Source organism: Aulostomus chinensis, chromosome 22 (genome assembly GCF_037954235.1).
Source record: "Aulostomus chinensis isolate RoL2024-O1b breed Wild chromosome 22, RoL_Achi_v1.0, whole genome shotgun sequence".
In the NCBI taxonomy this organism is placed as follows: domain Eukaryota; kingdom Metazoa; phylum Chordata; class Actinopteri; order Syngnathiformes; family Aulostomidae; genus Aulostomus; species Aulostomus chinensis.
Window position 1 is genome coordinate 1,070,566 of NC_141341.1, and position 19,563 is coordinate 1,090,128.

Here is a 19,563-nt window from a genome sequence, read left to right on the forward strand (position 1 = left end):
CGTGGTAGTACAGTGTACCTGCCTCAGCGTGGTAGTACCGTGTCCTCAGCGTGGTAGTACAGTGTACCTGCCTCAGCGTGGTAGTACAGTGTACCTGCCTCAGCGTGGTAGTACCGTGTACCTGCCTCAGTACCTGCCTCAGCGTGGTATTACAGTGTACCTGCCTCAGCGTGGTAGTACAGTGTACCTGCCTCAGCGTGGTAGTACAGTGTACCCGCCTCAGCGTGGTAGTACCGTGTACCTGCCTCAGTGTGGTAGTACCGTGTACCTGCCTCAGTACCTGCCTCAGCGAGGTAGTACCGTGTACCTGCCTCAGTACCTGCCTCAGCGTGTTAGTACCGTGTACCTGCCTCAGTGTGGTAGTTTCGTGTACCTGCCTCAGTACCTGCCTCAGCGTGGTAGTACAGTGTACCTGCCTCAGCGTGGTAGTACAGTGTACCCGCCTCAGCGTGGTAGTACCGTGTACCTGCCTCAGCGTGGTAGTACCGTGTACCTGCCTCAGTACCTGCCTCAGCGTGTTAGTATCGTGTACCTGCCTCAGCGTGGTAGTATCGTGTACCTGCCTCAGTACCTGCCTCAGCGTGGTAGTACCATGTACCCACCTATGTGTGGTAGTACAGTGTACCTGCCTCAGCGTGGTAGTACCGTGTACCCGCCTCAGCATGGACCGTGTACCTGCCTCAGCGTGGTAGTACCGTGTACCTGCCTCAGCATGGTAGTACAGTGTACCCGCCTCAGCGTGGTAGAACAGTGTACCTGCCTCAGTGTGGTAGTACAGTGTACCTGCCTCAACGTGGTAGTACCGTGTACCTTCCTCAGCGTGGTAGTACAGTGTACCTGCCTCAGCGTGGTAGTACCGTGTCCTCAGCGTGGTAGTACAGTGTACCTGCCTCAGCGTGGTAGTACAGTGTACCTGCCTCAGCGTGGTAGTACCGTGTACCTGCCTCAGCGTGGTAGTACCAAGTACCTGCCTCAGTACCTGCCTCAGCGTGGTAGTACCGTGTCCTCAGCGTGGTAGTACAGTGTACCTGCCTCAGCGTGGTAGTACAGTGTGCCTGCCTCAGCGTGGTAGTACAGTGTACCTGCCTCAGCGTGGTAGTACCAAGTACCTGCCTCAGTACCTGCCTCAGCGTGGTAGTACCGTGTCCTCAGCGTGGTAGTACAGTGTACCTGCCTCAGCGTGGTAGTACAGTGTACCTGCCTCAGCGTGATAGTACCAAGTACCTGCCTCAGTACCTGCCTCAGCGTGGTAGTACCGTGTACCGGCCTCAGTACCTGCCTCGTCGTGGTAGTACAGTGTACCTGCCTCAGTACCTGCCTCGGCGTGGTAGTACCGTGTACCTGCCTCAGTACCTGCCTCAGCGTGGTAGTACAGTGTACCTTCCTCAGTACCTGCCTCAGCGTGGTAGTACAGTGTACCTGCCTCAGTACCTGCCTCAGCGTGGTATTACAGTGTACCTGCCTCAGCGTGGTAGTACCGTGTACCTGCCTCAGCGTGGTAGTACAGTGTACCCGCCTCAGCGTGGTAGTACCGTGTACCTGCCTCAGCGTGGTAGTACCGTGTACCTGCCTCAGCGTGGTAGTACCGTGTACCTGCCTCAGTACCTGCCTCAGCGTGGTAGTACAGTGTACCTGCCTCAGCGTGGTAGTACCGTGTACCTGCCTCAGTACCTGCCTCAGCGTGGTAGTACAGTGTACGTGCCTCAGCGTGGTAGTACCGTGTACCTGCCTCAGTACCTGCCTCAGCGTGGTAGTACAGTGTACCTGCCTCAGCGTGGTAGTACAGTGTACCAGACTCAGCGTGGTAGTACAGTGTACCTGCCTCGGCGAGGTAGTACAGTGTACCTGCCTCAGTGTGGTAGTACCGTGTATCTGCCTCAGTACCTGCCTCAGCGTGGTAGTGCAGTGTACCTGCCTCAGTGTGGTAGTACCGTGTATCTGCCTCAGTACCTGCCTCAGCGTGGTAGTGCAGTGTACCTGCCTCAGCGTGGTAGTACCGTGTCCTCAGCGTGGTAGTACAGTGTACCTGCCTCAGCGTGGTAGTACAGTGTACCTGCCTCAGTGTGGTCGTACCGTGTATCTGCCTCAGTACCTGCCTCGGCGTGGTAGTACAGTGTACCTGCCTCAGCGTGGTAGTACCAAGTACCTGCCTCAGTACGTTCCTCGGCATGGTAGTAAAGTGTACCTGCCTTGGCGAGGTAGTACAATGTAACTGCCTCGGCGTGGTAGTACAGTGTACCTACCTCGGCGTGGTAGTACCGTGTACCTGCCTCAGTACCTGCCTCAGGGTGGTAGTATCGTGTACCTGCCTCAATACCTGCCTCAGTACCTGCCTCAGGGTGGGAGTACCGTGTACCTGCCTCAGTACCATCCTCAGCGTGGTAGTACCGAGTACCTGCCTCAGTACCTGCCTCAGCGTGGTAGTAGTGTACCTTCCTCAGTACCTGCCTCAGCGTGGTAGTACAGTGTACCTGCCTCAGTACCTGCCTCAGCGTGGTAGTACCGTGTACCTGCCTCAGTACCTGCCTCAGCGTGGTAGTACCGTGTACCTGCCTCAGTACCATCCTCAGCGTGGTAGTACCGAGTACCTGCCTCAGTACCTGCCTCAGCGTGGTAGTAGTGTACCTTCCTCAGTACCTGCCTCAGCGTGGTAGTACAGTGTACCTGCCTCAGTACCTGCCTCAGCGTGGTAGTACCGTGTACCTGCCTCAGTACCTGCCTCAGCGTGGTAGTACAGTGTACCTGCCTCAGTCCCTTCCACAGCGTGGTAGTATCGTGTACCTGCCTCAGTACCTTCCTCAGCATGGTAGTAAAGTGTACCTGCCTTGGCAAGGTAGTACAGTGTACCTGCCTCAGCGTGGTAGTACCGTGTACCTGCCTCAGTACCTGCCTCAGTACCTGCCTCAGCGTGGTAGTCCCGTGTACCTGCCTCAGTACTTGCCTCAGCTTGTTAGTCCCGTGTACCTGCCTCAGTACCTGCCTCAGCGTGGTAGTACCGTGTACCTGCCTCAGTACCTGCCTCAACATGGTAGTCCCGTGTACCTGCCTCAGTACCTGCCTCAGCGTGGTAGTACCGTGTACCTGCCTCAGTACCTGCCTCAGCGTGGTAGTACCGTGTACCTGCCTCAGTACCTGCCTCAGCGTGGTAGTCCCGTGTACCTGCCTCAGTACCTGCCTCAGCGTGGTAGTCCCGTGTACCTGCCTCAGTACCTGCCTCAGTACCTGCCTCAGCGTGGTAGTACCGTGTACCTGCCTCAGTACCTGCCTCAGCGTGGTAGTCCCGTGTACCTGCCTCAGTACCTGCCTCAGCGTGGTAGTCCCGTGTACCTGCCTCAGTACCTGCCTCAGCGTGGTAGTACCGTGTACCTGCCTCAGTACCTGCCTCAGCGTGGTAGTACAGTGTACCTGCCTCAGTCCCTGCCACAGCGTGGTAGTATCGTGTACCTGCCTCAGTACCTTCCTCAGCATGGTAGTAAAGTGTACCTGCCTTGGCGAGGTAGTACAATGTAACTGCCTCGGCTTGGTAGTACAGTGTACCTGCCTCAGCGTGGTAGTACCGTGTACCTGCCTCAGTACCTGCCTCAGTACCTGCCTCAGCGTGGTAGTCCCGTGTACCTGCCTCAGTACTTGCCTCAGCTTGTTAGTCCCGTGTACCTGCCTCAGTACCTGCCTCAGCGTGGTAGTACCGTGTACCTGCCTCAGTACCTGCCTCAACATGGTAGTCCCGTGTACCTGCCTCAGTACCTGCCTCAGCGTGGTAGTCCCGTGTACCTGCCTCAGTACCTGCCTCAGCGTGGTAGTACCGTGTACCTGCCTCAGTACCTGCCTCAGCGAGGTAGTACCGTGTACCTGCCTCAGTACCTGCCTCAGCGTGTTAGTACCGTGTACCTGCCTCAGTGTGGTAGTTTCGTGTACCTGCCTCAGTACCTGCCTCAGCGTGGTAGTACAGTGTACCTGCCTCAGCGTGGTAGTACAGTGTACCCGCCTCAGCGTGGTAGTACCGTGTACCTGCCTCAGCGTGGTAGTACCGTGTACCTGCCTCAGTACCTGCCTCAGCGAGGTAGTACCGTGTACCTGCCTCAGTACCTGCCTCAGCGTGTTAGTATCGTGTACCTGCCTCAGCGTGGTAGTATCGTGTACCTGCCTCAGTACCTGCCTCAGCGTGGTAGTACCATGTACCCACCTATGTGTGGTAGTACAGTGTACCTGCCTCAGCGTGGTAGTACCGTGTACCCGCCTCAGCATGGACCGTGTACCTGCCTCAGCGTGGTAGTACCGTGTACCTGCCTCAGCATGGTAGTACAGTGTACCCGCCTCAGCGTGGTAGAACAGTGTACCTGCCTCAGTGTGGTAGTACAGTGTACCTGCCTCAACGTGGTAGTACCGTGTACCTTCCTCAGCGTGGTAGTACAGTGTACCTGCCTCAGCGTGGTAGTACCGTGTCCTCAGCGTGGTAGTACAGTGTACCTGCCTCAGCGTGGTAGTACAGTGTACCTGCCTCAGCGTGGTAGTACCGTGTACCTGCCTCAGCGTGGTAGTACCAAGTACCTGCCTCAGTACCTGCCTCAGCGTGGTCGTACCGTGTCCTCAGCGTGGTAGTACAGTGTACCTGCCTCAGCGTGGTAGTACAGTGTGCCTGCCTCAGCGTGGTAGTACAGTGTACCTGCCTCAGCGTGGTAGTACCAAGTACCTGCCTCAGTACCTGCCTCAGCGTGGTAGTACCGTGTCCTCAGCGTGGTAGTACAGTGTACCTGCCTCAGCGTGGTAGTACAGTGTACCTGCCTCAGCGTGATAGTACCAAGTACCTGCCTCAGTACCTGCCTCAGCGTGGTAGTACCGTGTACCGGCCTCAGTACCTGCCTCGTCGTGGTAGTACAGTGTACCTGCCTCAGTACCTGCCTCGGCGTGGTCGTACCGTGTACCTGCCTCAGTACCTGCCTCAGCGTGGTAGTACAGTGTACCTTCCTCAGTACCTGCCTCAGCGTGGTAGTACAGTGTACCTGCCTCAGTACCTGCCTCAGCGTGGTATTACAGTGTACCTGCCTCAGCGTGGTAGTACCGTGTACCTGCCTCAGCGTGGTAGTACAGTGTACCCGCCTCAGCGTGGTAGTACCGTGTACCTGCCTCAGCGTGGTAGTACCGTGTACCTGCCTCAGCGTGGTAGTACCGTGTACCTGCCTCAGTACCTGCCTCAGCGTGGTAGTACAGTGTACCTGCCTCAGCGTGGTAGTACCGTGTACCTGCCTCAGTACCTGCCTCAGCGTGGTAGTACAGTGTACGTGCCTCAGCGTGGTAGTACCGTGTACCTGCCTCAGTACCTGCCTCAGCGTGGTAGTACAGTGTACCTGCCTCAGCGTGGTAGTACAGTGTACCAGACTCAGCGTGGTAGTACAGTGTACCTGCCTCGGCGAGGTAGTACAGTGTACCTGCCTCAGTGTGGTAGTACCGTGTATCTGCCTCAGTACCTGCCTCAGCGTGGTAGTGCAGTGTACCTGCCTCAGTGTGGTAGTACCGTGTATCTGCCTCAGTACCTGCCTCAGCGTGGTAGTGCAGTGTACCTGCCTCAGCGTGGTAGTACCGTGTCCTCAGCGTGGTAGTACAGTGTACCTGCCTCAGCGTGGTAGTACAGTGTACCTGCCTCAGTGTGGTAGTACCGTGTATCTGCCTCAGTACCTGCCTCGGCGTGGTAGTACAGTGTACCTGCCTCAGCGTGGTAGTACCAAGTACCTGCCTCAGTACGTTCCTCGGCATGGTAGTAAAGTGTACCTGCCTTGGCGAGGTAGTACAATGTAACTGCCTCGGCGTGGTAGTACAGTGTACCTACCTCGGCGTGGTAGTACCGTGTACCTGCCTCAGTACCTGCCTCAGGGTGGTAGTATCGTGTACCTGCCTCAATACCTGCCTCAGTACCTGCCTCAGGGTGGGAGTACCGTGTACCTGCCTCAGTACCATCCTCAGCGTGGTAGTACCGAGTACCTGCCTCAGTACCTGCCTCAGCGTGGTAGTAGTGTACCTTCCTCAGTACCTGCCTCAGCGTGGTAGTACAGTGTACCTGCCTCAGTACCTGCCTCAGCGTGGTAGTACCGTGTACCTGCCTCAGTACCTGCCTCAGCGTGGTAGTACCGTGTACCTGCCTCAGTACCATCCTCAGCGTGGTAGTACCGAGTACCTGCCTCAGTACCTGCCTCAGCGTGGTAGTAGTGTACCTTCCTCAGTACCTGCCTCAGCGTGGTAGTACAGTGTACCTGCCTCAGTACCTGCCTCAGCGTGGTAGTACCGTGTACCTGCCTCAGTACCTGCCTCAGCGTGGTAGTACAGTGTACCTGCCTCAGTCCCTTCCACAGCGTGGTAGTATCGTGTACCTGCCTCAGTACCTTCCTCAGCATGGTAGTAAAGTGTACCTGCCTTGGCGAGGTAGTACAATGTAACTGCCTTGGCTTGGTAGTACAGTGTACCTGCCTCAGCGTGGTAGTACCGTGTACCTGCCTCAGTACCTGCCTCAGTACCTGCCTCAGCGTGGTAGTCCCGTGTACCTGCCTCAGTACTTGCCTCAGCTTGTTAGTCCCGTGTACCTGCCTCAGTACCTGCCTCAGCGTGGTAGTACCGTGTACCTGCCTCAGTACCTGCCTCAACATGGTAGTCCCGTGTACCTGCCTCAGTACCTGCCTCAGCGTGGTAGTACCGTGTACCTGCCTCAGTACCTGCCTCAGCGTGGTAGTACCGTGTACCTGCCTCAGTACCTGCCTCAGCGTGGTAGTCCCGTGTACCTGCCTCAGTACCTGCCTCAGCGTGGTAGTCCCGTGTACCTGCCTCAGTACCTGCCTCAGTACCTGCCTCAGTGTGGTAGTACCGTGTACCTGCCTCAGTACCTGCCTCAGCGTGGTAGTCCCGTGTACCTGCCTCAGCGTGGTAGTCCCGTGTACCTGCCTCAGTACCTGCCTCAGCGTGGTAGTACCGTGTACCTGCCTCAGTACCTGCCTCAGCGTGGTAGTCCCGTGTACCTTCCTCAGTACCTGCCTCAGCGTGGTAGTACAGTGTACCTGCCTCAGTACCTGCCTCAGCGTGGTAGTACCGTGTACCTGCCTCAGTACCTGCCTCAGCGTGGTAGTACAGTGTACCTGCCTCAGTCCCTGCCACAGCGTGGTAGTATCGTGTACCTGCCTCAGTACCTTCCTCAGCATGGTAGTAAAGTGTACCTGCCTTGGCGAGGTAGTACAATGTAACTGCCTCGGCTTGGTAGTACAGTGTACCTGCCTCAGCGTGGTAGTACCGTGTACCTGCCTCAGTACCTGCCTCAGTACCTGCCTCAGCGTGGTAGTCCCGTGTACCTGCCTCAGTACTTGCCTCAGCTTGTTAGTCCCGTGTACCTGCCTCAGTACCTGCCTCAGCGTGGTAGTACCGTGTACCTGCCTCAGTACCTGCCTCAACATGGTAGTCCCGTGTACCTGCCTCAGTACCTGCCTCAGCGTGGTAGTCCCGTGTACCTGCCTCAGTACCTGCCTCAGCGTGGTAGTCCCGTGTACCTGCCTCAGTACTTGCCTCAGCGTGGTAGTCCCGTGTACCTGCCTCAGTACCTGCCACAGCGTGGTATTACAGTGTACCTGCCTCAGTACCTGCCTCAGCGTGGTATTACAGTGTACCTGCCTCAGTACCTGCCTCAGTACCTGCCTCAGCGTGGTAGTACTGTGTACACACTTCTCGCTAACTGAATGTCAGAAATGTTTCAACCTTCTGACATTTTCGCTGATGGAATGAAGTTTTGTTGCTTCCTTCTCTGGATGAATGTGTTCCTGTATCAGAGCCAATGTGACGTCATGCACGTCACTACACCAACTGATTATACACAATCTTATCTGACCAGTTGTCGGTTTAGGCTAATTTGCAAGTTCGGAATTCCGGGGTCAGCACGAGCTGACTGCGCATCAGGGGAGAACTGTAGTAACCGTTGTACACTTACGGGACCACAGGGTGTCGCTGTCCCGCCATTTTTGCCTCCAAAAGTTTTGTGCAGGCTCGTACCGGAGGGGAGGGGTCAGTGTGTGTGTGTGTGTGTGTGTGTGTGTGTGAAGAAGTGAGCTCGTGTGATTTGTTGTCACACACACTTCTCATCCGGACGTTTAGGTGTTTTTGCAGTTTTGTTATTGTTATTATTATTATTATTATTGTTTACACCGGAGCTACTTTCACCTCCCCACCTGACAACCCGTGCGATGCCGCAGTAACGTGCGCGTGTGTCGGCGTGCGGGAATGGGAGCAACCGGTAAACGGAGGTGAGCCACCGGGCGTCGACAGGTAGAAAACGTGACGACCATCCCGGAGCTCCTCCTGGACGAGTGTCCGCGCCTACAAGGGCCCTTCTCCTCCTGCTCTACCCGCCTGCTGCCCCTCGACACCCGGACCTCGGCTCGCCCTTCACCTCGGGGAAGAAATGTCGGAGGAGCAGGGGGACATCCCCAAGGAGCTGCTCGGTAAGAGGGTAGCAGCTAACGGCTGACCCCCGGGGAGCTAGCAGAGAGCTGGCCGCCGCTGGTGGAGGTAAAACTGAGCTGCGAACGAGTTGAAAGTCCTCTTGAGTTTGTTGTAGTGGAGGAAAACAGCACCGAGTGGTCGACGTTAACCTGGACGTCAACTCCCTGGTCCCACAGGAGTCAGGAAGTCGCGGGGGATCCGCGGTCACTTCAGGCTCTCCCAGTCACTTCAGCTTCTGAAGGAAACTCCGTGTCTGTGCGTTAAGGAGCCAGAATTCAGGCGCGCTTCAAAGCAACAACACACTTTTGTGGCTGAAGTGTGGCAACACGGATGGAACCGACGTTTGCTGACGTTGTTGGCAGCAGTTCAGGAGCGTGAAGGCGATCCGTGTTTATGACTTTTGTTCCCCGTATCGGTGCCAGAGGCTCAGACTGGCTACCTGAGAGCCCACTTCCTTGGGAGGGGGTGGGGGGGGGGGTCCTGTGAGATTCCTTTGAATTGTGAGATATTATCAACACACACTGCCTGCTGTCAAGAAAGAGAGAAAAAAACCACTTAATCACTGCAGTTTTGTAGTGAAAAGTAACCTGGACTGTCGACTGTAAATGGAGTTGTGAGGACGCCAGAGTTCCTAGAACGGCATGTGTACAGGAAAACGCCCACTTTTGGGGAAAGTTTAGTTTTGTCCATCGTTTCCAGAGACAAGATGGAGGCACTTTTGTGTGCTGCGCTGATTCAGAGAGACTGACTCGTACCTACGTGTTTGCCACCAGGTAGACACAAGGTGCAATACTCACATGAACAGCAGGGGCAGTGTTGGGGCAGCAGGAATGTGACTGGGTGGAGCTATGCTAACACTTACCATTCACTACCATTCGTTGTGCTAAGCTAACTAGCATGGGTCTCAGCTCCTCGAGAAGGCCACCTGTCTTCTTTTCTGGCTCTGTGGATGTCTAACAACAAGTGTGTGTGTTCCTTTTAGAAGATCACATGGCGTTTGACTTGTGGGCATCAGGCCAGAGGCGTAGATGGCTTCTTTTGTATACCATAGACCAGGGGCCTCAAACTGGTCCAGTCAGGGCCGCTGTGGCTGCAGGTTTTCGTTCCAACCCAGCAAAAGCAACACCTGATCCAACAAATGAGCTGTGAGGACGCAGCTTAGTTGATTTAAGTAGAATCAGGTGTTGCTTTTGCTGGGTTGGAATGAAAACCTGCAGCCACAGCGGCCCTGACTGGACCAGTTTGAGGCCCCTGCCATAGACTGTTGCTACAAATGCAGCGTGTGGTCGTGTGGCTGAGTGACTCACAAGCGCGTGCTCCCAGTTAGACGACCTCACGCTGCATGTCCCCGCACTGATGGATGAATGGAGCATTGTTGGCCGCCGTGTTGGTCAGGACAGACTGACGGCTCATCAGCAGCTTTGAGGAACCTGCACAGGAGTGTTTCCGGGCTGGCGGTAGCGGGCAGGGAGATGTGAGGCTTACGTGTGGGGTGACCTCTGACCACAGCTAGAATGACCATTTAACAATCCAGTAGATGAACGGCATCATGACGAACTCGGTGAGGTCATCGCTGGGCTACTACTGCTGTGTCAGAGCTGAAGGGCTGATTATTTATCCAGTTTCAGGTTTCAGTGGGGAAAGTCCTCGTGGTCTGGCTCCGTGTGGGACCGGGGAGACCTCGTCCATGTGTTTCTGATCAGCTTCTACGGTTGTGGCTTGTGGTGTTCCTGTGTTTTGATCCTTCTCATGACCTCATCATGCGTCTGGGCACCAAGAGGAGGACAGCATACTGTCATCGAGGCGGGCCCGCCGTACTCCCACCGCTACTCCCTCATGTTCCCCTCACTGTCCAGACCATTTCACCATCTTCCCGTCCCTCGTTCTGTTCATGCTGTCTTCTCTCTCATCTGTGCTCTCTTTCTCTTACTGTATTTAATCTCACTTTCCCACCCTAACCCCCTCTCACCGTCGGCCCCTGGGTTTCCCCACCGCTACAACAGCAGTTTCTGTTCAGGTTTTTGGGTCGCGGGTTCAGTTTCTTGTGATTTGTTTTTGTCCGTTAAGAAGACAAACATCCCAGCAGCTCACTTCTTCTCAGCGTTGTGTTTGCTGTGTTGTTCTTTAACTTCAGTAGAAAGTTTGTGACCTGTGTGGGAACTCAAAGAAAACTGAGCTCAGTGGACAAGAACATGCCCTCTCATACTGTTGAGCTAACGTCCCTAAAGATGAGCTGCGGGATCTTCTGCCCGGGCTACCCCTCCACCAGGAGGCTGAGCGCTCAGCAAGAACCCCGTTTCCTGTCTCCCTCACTAGCTCCTTAGTTAGCAACAGCAGTGAGCAGCTCTACGGGGGTTCCAGCTAGCTGAGTGTTAGCTGAATGCTAACGGTCTGTGGTGTAATGATCCCCCGGCTGTCATGGTATGAATAGTCAGGTGACATTCAACCTTGTCTGTTGTAGAGAGCGTGCGGGAGGCGGTGGGCCGGCGGGTGAAGCTGACCCTCAGGCGCAAAGTCCAGCTGGAGGTCAAAGGTGACAAGGTGGAGAACAGAGTCCTGGTGAGTGCCTGATGCTCAGGAGTTTTCCTAAATTCCTTGAACCCTGTTGTTCAATAGCACACTGACTTGTGAAAGGATAAAACCCAGAGGTACTAAATCAGCTTCGGCCCCTGGCAGCAGCTGTGACACAGCCCCCGCTGCTGAGAATCAAGAGGTAGCGAGCAGCCTGAGAAGGTTTGGCGTGTCGCTGCAAGTAGAACCCAGGTGAGGAAGTGTTTTAGGTTTGAAGGCAGAGAGCCTGGAAATGAATCGGCACACGGTGATGTGACTGGTGTGTGGACATGAATGATCAACCTGTTGACAAGACTGAAGCTGGGAAGACCAGATCCCTGAGAAGATCCAAGTAGATCAGGAACCCAGAGACTCATTAGGAGAACAATGGAACAGCTACGGAAGTAACTCCTGACGATCAGCTAGGAAGGCAAAGGGAGGTGTGTGTTCTCCAAGGTTACCTGGCAAGAACGTTCTGTAAAGGATCCCCATCATTGGCTGTCAATTATTGAGAATGACAGTCAGCATACTGGTGACCCGTCCAGGGTGAACCCTGCCTCTCACCTGAAGGCTGCTGAGATAGGCTCCACCCCCACCACCCTTAACAGGAGAAGATGGAGAAAATGGATGGAGGGATGGAGGGATGGATGGATGGACTGCCAGCATCACATCAGTGGCCCCGTCTTTTCCTCAGCAGCTCCACAGACTCATTCTTCGTCTATAAAATTTCAGAAACTACAGAAAAGTAGTCCTGATAGCCCAGGGGTCAGCCTGGACCTGATGACCACAGCGAAGAGACCATCGGGAGCCACAGAAGCCCTTTGAAATCTAAGATGAAGACAACACTGTTCTGGAGAAATGAACTGCTATGGAGAAACATTCAACAGAAACGTTTCTTCAGGAACTTTTCTTTTCCAGGATTTATCCATGGTTGGGAATGAAAAGTTCAATAACCTGCGTGCGGGCAGGTGACGCACATCCACGGTTGTAACGAGTATTTTGAGCTTCAAGGAATTGAAAGGGTTTATTTTGATGCTCCAAAATCACCAGAATCTTCAAATTTAGAATTACAATGAAAAAACTGACAAATTAACATAAAATAAATTTAAATCAAATCCTCATTTACTTTCCAAAACCACAGGGAGGGTCAGCCCTCGGATTAAAGAGCCACACGTGGCTCCGGAGCCGCGGGTCGCCGACGCCTGTCATCGATGGTTGTTTGTCATTTGACCACTGTACAAACCCTGCGTGGCTTCTTGGCACCGTGTGTTTAAAGGGTTATATTTACAGATGGAAAATACATGGAATCGTCAAATATCGTGATTCAAGAGGTTTCTAATGATTTCTCTTCTGGTTCACCAGTGGATCAGTTGCTTCAGTCAATCCATGAACACGATTCCGCACGCTTCTCTTAATAAAGAATCCCGTGCATCAGTATTGGATCAGTTCGTCCCTGCTGTGGATGATGTCACTGGACTGGAGCCTAAATCACTCCTTCTCTCATCACCAAGTCAGCAGTGATGTTCCGGTGGTCCCGATGCTGCTCACTGCTGCGGTGTTCAAGCATCCGTTTCCAGGGAAATTCTCCCAAATGGGAAGGTATTCCGCTGCAGACAGAGGAGGGTGTAGCTGAGAGGCTGAGTGTCTGGTGTCACGTTCCTCGCCGTACGGGACCTCATCTCAACTATGTGTGTGAAAGTGTGAATATAAAATGAAAGGGAAGCGACCAGGGCTGGGCCACCAAAGTAAAACGCAGGACGTGCTGTGAATCACATCCTGTGTTTCTGTGCACTTTTGCTTTGACCGCTGGCATACCAGCGCTGTGCAGTGAGACTCCAGCTCCTGTTGAGACTTGACGGAAGCACCAGTCCCAGCTACCAGCACTGCATTCCTGAGCTGGAGATCAGCAGATTACAAACCCTACCTACAGTTCCTAGAGATGAGGAAATGTACATGTGTCATAAGGAGCTGAGCAACATGGCCGATAAGTAAAAGTGTGAATTGTTTTCAAAACCATATTATCAATTTAATCTTCTTTCTCTTTTAAAGCAACACTGCAACTATTCAGGGCAAGTCTCCCATCGTCCCCAGGGACCAATGAGGAGTCGTCCTGACCTTGAACCTGATCTAGTTACATCAGAACACGCAGAGGAGGAGCAAGCTGGCAAGACTGAGCTATGCTAACACGTCCCACCCACTACCACTCATTGTGCTAAGCTAGCTAGCGTGGGGTTCATCTACCTAGACAAGGGTCTCTTTCTTCTGGTCTGTGCCGATAAGATTTCCCCCTGAAACTGGGCTCGTTCCATTAAAGGAAAAAGGTATTTTTTTAAACACATCAAGTAAACAACATCTGTCCTGCACTGGTTTCTTGGGGGAAATCTGAGTCGAGTGATGAGTTCCGCACATGTAAGAAAAGAACCCTTGGTTCTCCCGTCTCTCCTGCGTGTTTGGAAGGCCTCCGAGCTCCTGACCGTGGCTCTGGTGCAGAGGGCAGGAGTTCCTCTCTTCAACCATGCTAGAACCTTTCTTTTCTTATCGGCTGATGTACATCAGCCAGTTCTAGCAATGCATCATGGTCTAGATTCCTTGCCTCCAGCTGCTTCCTATCAGCTTGTTTTTCCATGCGGCCTCACTCACCTGCCCCCTCCCACCACCAACCGGCCTCCACATCTGCACGGTGCCTGAGCCAGGATGTTGGCCGTCTCCAGGAGCTCTGATGTTCTTAGTCACTGTCACACTCCAGTGAGCCTGCTGGAACAGCTGAGCAGGAACTTGCCCCCCCCCCCCCATCTCACTCAGTGGAGGAGCCTCTCCAAAGGCCTCTGCCTCATCCACCCCCCCCCCCCCTCCACCATGATGGACCAGGGGGTTCCCACAGTGATACTGAGTGATAAAAAGTATTCATGAGGCCAGAGAGCTGATGATGATTGACACATGAGTGTTGATGTGGTTTAGTCCTCCTGTCTGACCGCCTGTGTCTCCTCAGGCCTTGGCATCACATCGAGCCTATCTGCTGACAGCACGCGTGCCCTCCAAGGTCAGTGCAGTGTGTGTGTGTGTGTGTGTGTGTGTGTGTGCGTGTGCGTGTGCGCATCCCTTCCTGATAGCCTGTGTTGAACCAATATCGATGTATCGTGATGTAACCTATATCATCTCTTAACAGACGATTCTCCTGACAAGCTCTTAAATACAGGTGTGAATCTCAGAGTACTTCATAATGAGAGTACTGCCACCATACTGCAGTACTCGACGTACTGAAAGACAGTTCTTCTCTGAAGAGAAAACTCTTAAAAAGCAGGAATTATGTATTAACGTATAACGCTGGAGTGGCAGTTTCAAAGACTTAACTTGTGAGGTGAAAACCATCCCCAGCGTTCCTGCAGGTGAACCTGCTTCAGGTGACCAGGGTTGTTGTTCCTGCAATTTTAGGACTGGAATATAAAAAGTCCCTTTTGACTGAATTTTGATGAATTGGTGTGTTGCCTTCCTGCTACCTGTCATTCATTTATTCTGTTCCTGCTAGACATAAAATGTCGTTTCTTTTTCAATTCAATCTTTCGTGTTCAGTTTGGTGTTTCTGGTTTTATTCCCCATGTTTTACTTGCACTTTTATTGCTGTTTAAGTTCAGCGTTCATAGTTCCTCCTTTACTTTATCAGAATGATCTTAGTGCCACAGTCGCCCCACCCCCCCACTCCCTCTCACTCCCTCAGTATATGGAGACATCCGATAGTTTTACCCACAATGCAGCTGTGAGAACACAGCCTGTGGGAAAGGAAAACAGAGAGGAAGAAAAGTTCAACCTGGCGAGGGAGGGAGGCAGAGAGAGAGAGAGAAATGCTGGAAACAGGAAGCTGCAATCAGAGCAGTTTTTCTTCTAGACTTTGTTTTCTCACAATAAGGTAGAAGAAGTGAAATGTTGTGTCATAACTCTGTTTTTGTTCTGTAATCGCTGGGCAGAATCCTTTTGGGTGGATGATAAGTAACTTTGGGTCAGTTTGCCGTTTGATGATAAGTCATTTCTATGCTGGTCGCTCGAGTCGACCACCATGTGAGAGAGGAAACCTCAGACAAAATCATTCCAGACACCTTGAATTCCAGCTAACAGCAGTTTCACGTTGAGACTGAACTCACGAATGTTTCAGAGATGTTGGGTCGTTGACTCCCACTTACACGCAGATCTAAAAGAGCAGTGTTCCTTTCCTCAGCTTGTATGTGAATGACGCTGCTGCCAAAGTCCCGCTGTCCCTCTGCACAACACAACTGGGCCTGATGTTGTCCTTTCAGCTGTAACCGGTCGAGGCAGATGGCCGCCAACCCTGAGCTTTCTTATTGGGGAAGGGAGATTTTCCTCGCCGCTGCCACTCCCAGGAGGATCCACTGCCTTTTGGCAAACAATTCCTCATCAAAGGATGATGTGCTACTGCTGGTTAATGTCAGCTGACCAAACTTCCAAATTCAAAGTAATTATACCAGCAAATCAGCTGATATGGGGTTAGTGTGCCAAGGTTAGTGATCATTTTCTCTTGATTGCTGGTCTTCCTGTGAGCAATCATAGTCATCATGGGTGGCACCAAGTACTGTACTGGTACTCCTGCTAAATAATGTTTGTGGAACTCACATTCAGTGAGAGGAACTTGTTCTAGCTGGTGCTGATTGGCTCCGAAGCAGGCCAGGCTTCTAGCAAGGTTCAAGTCTTGGACGTGACTTTCCATTGTCAACATGCTGGTGGCTCCTAGCTAGCTTGCTAGCGAGCTCAGAGGCAGTTGTATTTCCATGTAGCAGAGGGAGGTTTAGAGAACATGCAGCATTGTTCAGGTCGAGTAGAATATCAGCCGATCACCAGCTTTGTGCCGTCTGCGTTCATACAGCCATCATCACGGCTCCGTCGCTTTCATGCTTTTTGTATCTTGAGTTGTGTGGACCAGAGCCGATCCCAAGACCTAAGGATGGGTGACATACAGCAGGTGTGTCCCACCAGCCGCACGGCCGATATCTCGGCCCAGCCTCACCCCAGGGGGTCTTCGGGGGGAGCGTAAATCCTGATACGGCCTGTCCTTGAGGTTTGTTAGTGGTCTTTCTGGCCATCGTCCAAGCAGCAACCTGAGGTTCATGAATCCTCAGGCCTCAGATGTCTGCTGCTTGCTGTCACACCTCCACTGCAGCCAGATGCTACATGAAGAAGAATTTACATTCCCAGTAGCTGTAAGCTGGCTGGCCAGTCAAACCTGACCGTGTGACCCGATGCAGACGTCCCGTCTCCAGTTTACCAGACGTAGTGTGAGCAGCGGTTTAGTGGAAGGGAGAAGATAATCGACCTCTCGGCAGCAGCAGTGATACTCGTAAATGAAGCCTTGGATGACCCCAGCGTCCCCTGTGCCAGCTGACCCCTGCTCTGTTGTTCTAGAGTAGGCGTGCGTGCGTGTGTGTGTGTGTGCGTGCGTGTGAGGGTGTGTGTGTGTGTGTGTGTGTGCGTGCGTGTGTGTGTGTGTGAGAGCGAGAGAGGGTGAAACAGAGGGTGGTTTGTTCCTTGGTGTGTACAGTCCCAGTGAAGAGAAGCAGCCAAAGGAGAAAAAAACATCAGGGGTGGAATTTAACAGCTGGCAAGGAAAGGTCCCTCACCCGCCACTCCCCCCCCCTCTCTCTTCCTCTCTTTCTCTTGTACTCTCCCATTGCCTGTCTTACCCGTTTTCTCTCTTCCTATAACTGGCAGCCACATGCTACCTATTCTACTCACTCCTTTTTGTTTCATTCTCCCTCCACCTTTCTCTTCTACACATCCCCCATCACGGGTTTCTCCCTCCTCTCCTTGTCTTTTTTTCCTTTCTCTTGCTCTCCTTGGCAGCCAGTTAACAGTCCAGTTTTATTTTTACTTTCCCTGGATGCAGTGCCTGTGCGAGGTCGTGACTGGGCTCCAGACATTTGTTCTGCACTCTTGCTTGAAGCCGGCGTTTTCACATTCCTTTTGTATCTGTGATTTTCTTCCAGCTTTGTTTAAGTCCTTCCAGTCATGCTGTCCAGTGTCACATCAAAGTGTTTGTGTCTGATGTCAATGAATCAGCCTGCAGGGGCGTTGCAGCACAGCGACACTCAAACTCTGCTGGCAGTTTTGTCCTTGATTAAAGTGCATGAGGAATTCCTCTCTGCAGGACTCGTAATGTTGATTGTGTGATTTGGTTCCATGAAGACCCTTCTAAGGCCGCCTGGAACGGATGTCAGACTTTCCACATATTTAGGTGCTTCCATTAAAATCATGAAGCTAGTTTAGATTAGCCAGTCGTGCAGCACAGGCACGATCGCCCCTGAGCACCGGAGACTTACACCGGCCCAACTGCTACTTCCTGTTAGCCCTCTGCTAACTTGAACGTGGATGAATATTGTAATCGTGCTTCTCCAAATGTTATCAGAGAAAATTAATCAAATTCTATGATTGGAAAGAGTCATTTTTCTGTGTTGTCAGACTCAGCTGCCTCCGTCTCCATGCTGGAGTGAGGGCAAAAGTCATTTTGGGCATGCGGCGCATCATGTGACTGATGGGGGAGGGGCATTGGACGCAAGATTAATATGTGCCCTCGAGTGCAGGATTTTCACAGGAAGAGAAGAGGCAGGGATTTTGATGTCTTTGATACTGATGTTCCTGACACATTTGGCGTCAGTCCAGCGATAAATGAACAATTTAGACGGAGAATGAAACTGAACGTGTTTCCTGCTCTCGCCATCCAAAGAAGGGTTATTGTGACACACATACCTTTCTTGTCTTTTACCTCTGCTGATGGAAAACACTTGGACAAGTTGAAGCTTGAGGAGTTGGTGGACCTGAAGACGTTAGCAGGCTAACTAGGCTGCTGATAGAGCAGCGTCATCAGTGTTAACATGCTAGTGCTAGCTGCTGCTGGCCAGAAGTATGTAGACACGTTCCACAGGTATTATGGGTGATAATCAGTTTCCTCTCATCTGGTTCTATTATATGAAATATCGATGTATCCTGGAGCGTTTTGTTGCTGAAGCGGGATCTCCAGCCTCAGACCAAAAGTATTTGGACAGGAATGTTGCAATTATTGTTCTTTTTAAAGTCTTGACATCGTTAGGGTGTAGTTGTGGAGGACTCCACGCACACACTCACTCTCTGCCAGTCTTTATTCTGAGAACATAAACTTTATATTTGTTTTTTTTTTAATTAAAGGATACTACAAAAAAACTACATCATTGTGTTTTGCCCCCCAAAGAAACAATGTTGCCCATCTAATGTGTTGAAGCAGAAATCCATGATTAACGAGAATTGTTGACTGCTGGGTTTCACAAGGTGTCTGTCTGTGTGTTGAGGTTGAACACTCCTTCAGCTACCTGGACATCCAGGGAATCAACAGCAACAGGCCCTCTCAGGTAAACAGAACACCCTCACAGCAGCGGCCGTGGATTGTAAGGCACCGGTGCCCACGTTTGGACTGCAGATTAAACTTTGACACCAGCAAACGGATGTCGCAATCACTGAGGTCTTTGATCACCGCCCACGTCTCAGGAAGGATACGGCAGCACATGCACTGATTAACCAGCTAACTTTTGATTTGTTGCACCACCCTCACGGACACACACCAGAGAACGCACACGCAATTAGCACAACAATTCATTTAACTGGTTTGTTATAAACTTCTCCGGTGTTAATCTTTGAAGCCCGTCTGTGTCTGTGACTCTCTCCTAAATACCTGAAGAGTGTGTGCTTGTGTGTGTGTGCATGTGTGTGTCGCCCCCTGCAGCTGGTGTTTGAGTGTGAGCGCGGCCCATGGAGCCTCCGGCTGAGCTCAGTGGAGGAAGTAGATGAGGTCATCGCTCACATTGGCAGCTGTCTTCACCAGATCTGCCCCACTGGTTCACCTGTGTAGGTACCGCACCGCCGGTTCACCCGTGTCGGTGCCGCACTTCCGGTTCACCCGTGTAGGTGCCGCACCGCCGGTTCACCCATGTAGGTGCCACACCGCTGGTTCACCCGTGTAGGTGCCGCACCGCCGGTTCACCCGTGTAGGTGCCGCACCGCCGGTTCACCCGTGTAGGTGCCGCACCGCCGGTTCACCCGTGTAGGTGCCGCACCGCCGGTTCACCCGTGTAGGTGCCGCACCGCCGGTTCACCCATGTAGGTGCCACACCGCCGGTTCACAACTGTGACTGAAGTGGTGTCCTTATCTGTTTAGCCAACAGTTCAAAGGTTGTTCATGCTGCGTACAACAATAAAGCATTTTGATATATAAAATATCAAAATGGAATATTTTGAGCTGCTGAAAAATTCTGTTGGTGATTTCTGCTTAAATATTTCTTGTCGCCTCAACAATCTCTACAAACAAGTGATTGTCCATGAGTTGATAGCGAGGGGTCATGTTCGCTCTCTAAATGAGCGGTCACCTCAGTGACCGGGCCCAAGGGTGACGTGGTCCTCACATTTCTGTAGTCGGAGCACAGCAGTCAATGAGCAGACCAGTGGTAGCAGGTATTCCCTGTTCTGGATCCGTTTGTAGAAAAATAGATCAACTGACTCCCCCTCCTCTCTCCC

At 52.5% G+C, this 19,563-nt stretch overlaps 1 protein-coding gene across 1 annotated transcript in view; it reads left to right on the top strand.

The window, feature by feature from the left end:
• Positions 1–8,047: 8,047 nt before the first annotated feature.
• Positions 8,048–19,563, top strand: part of LOC147240207 (F-actin-uncapping protein LRRC16A-like) — a 29,515-nt gene continuing 17,999 nt past the window's right edge. The window contains exons 1-5 of the mRNA XM_086192425.1: positions 8,048–8,468; positions 10,931–11,028; positions 14,009–14,059; positions 18,345–18,404; positions 18,776–18,897. Of these exons, the coding sequence (XP_086048551.1) occupies positions 8,429–8,468; positions 10,931–11,028; positions 14,009–14,059; positions 18,345–18,404; positions 18,776–18,897 (371 nt within the window). The 5' untranslated portion in view covers positions 8,048–8,428. The remainder of the gene's footprint in view (positions 8,469–10,930; positions 11,029–14,008; positions 14,060–18,344; positions 18,405–18,775; positions 18,898–19,563) is intronic.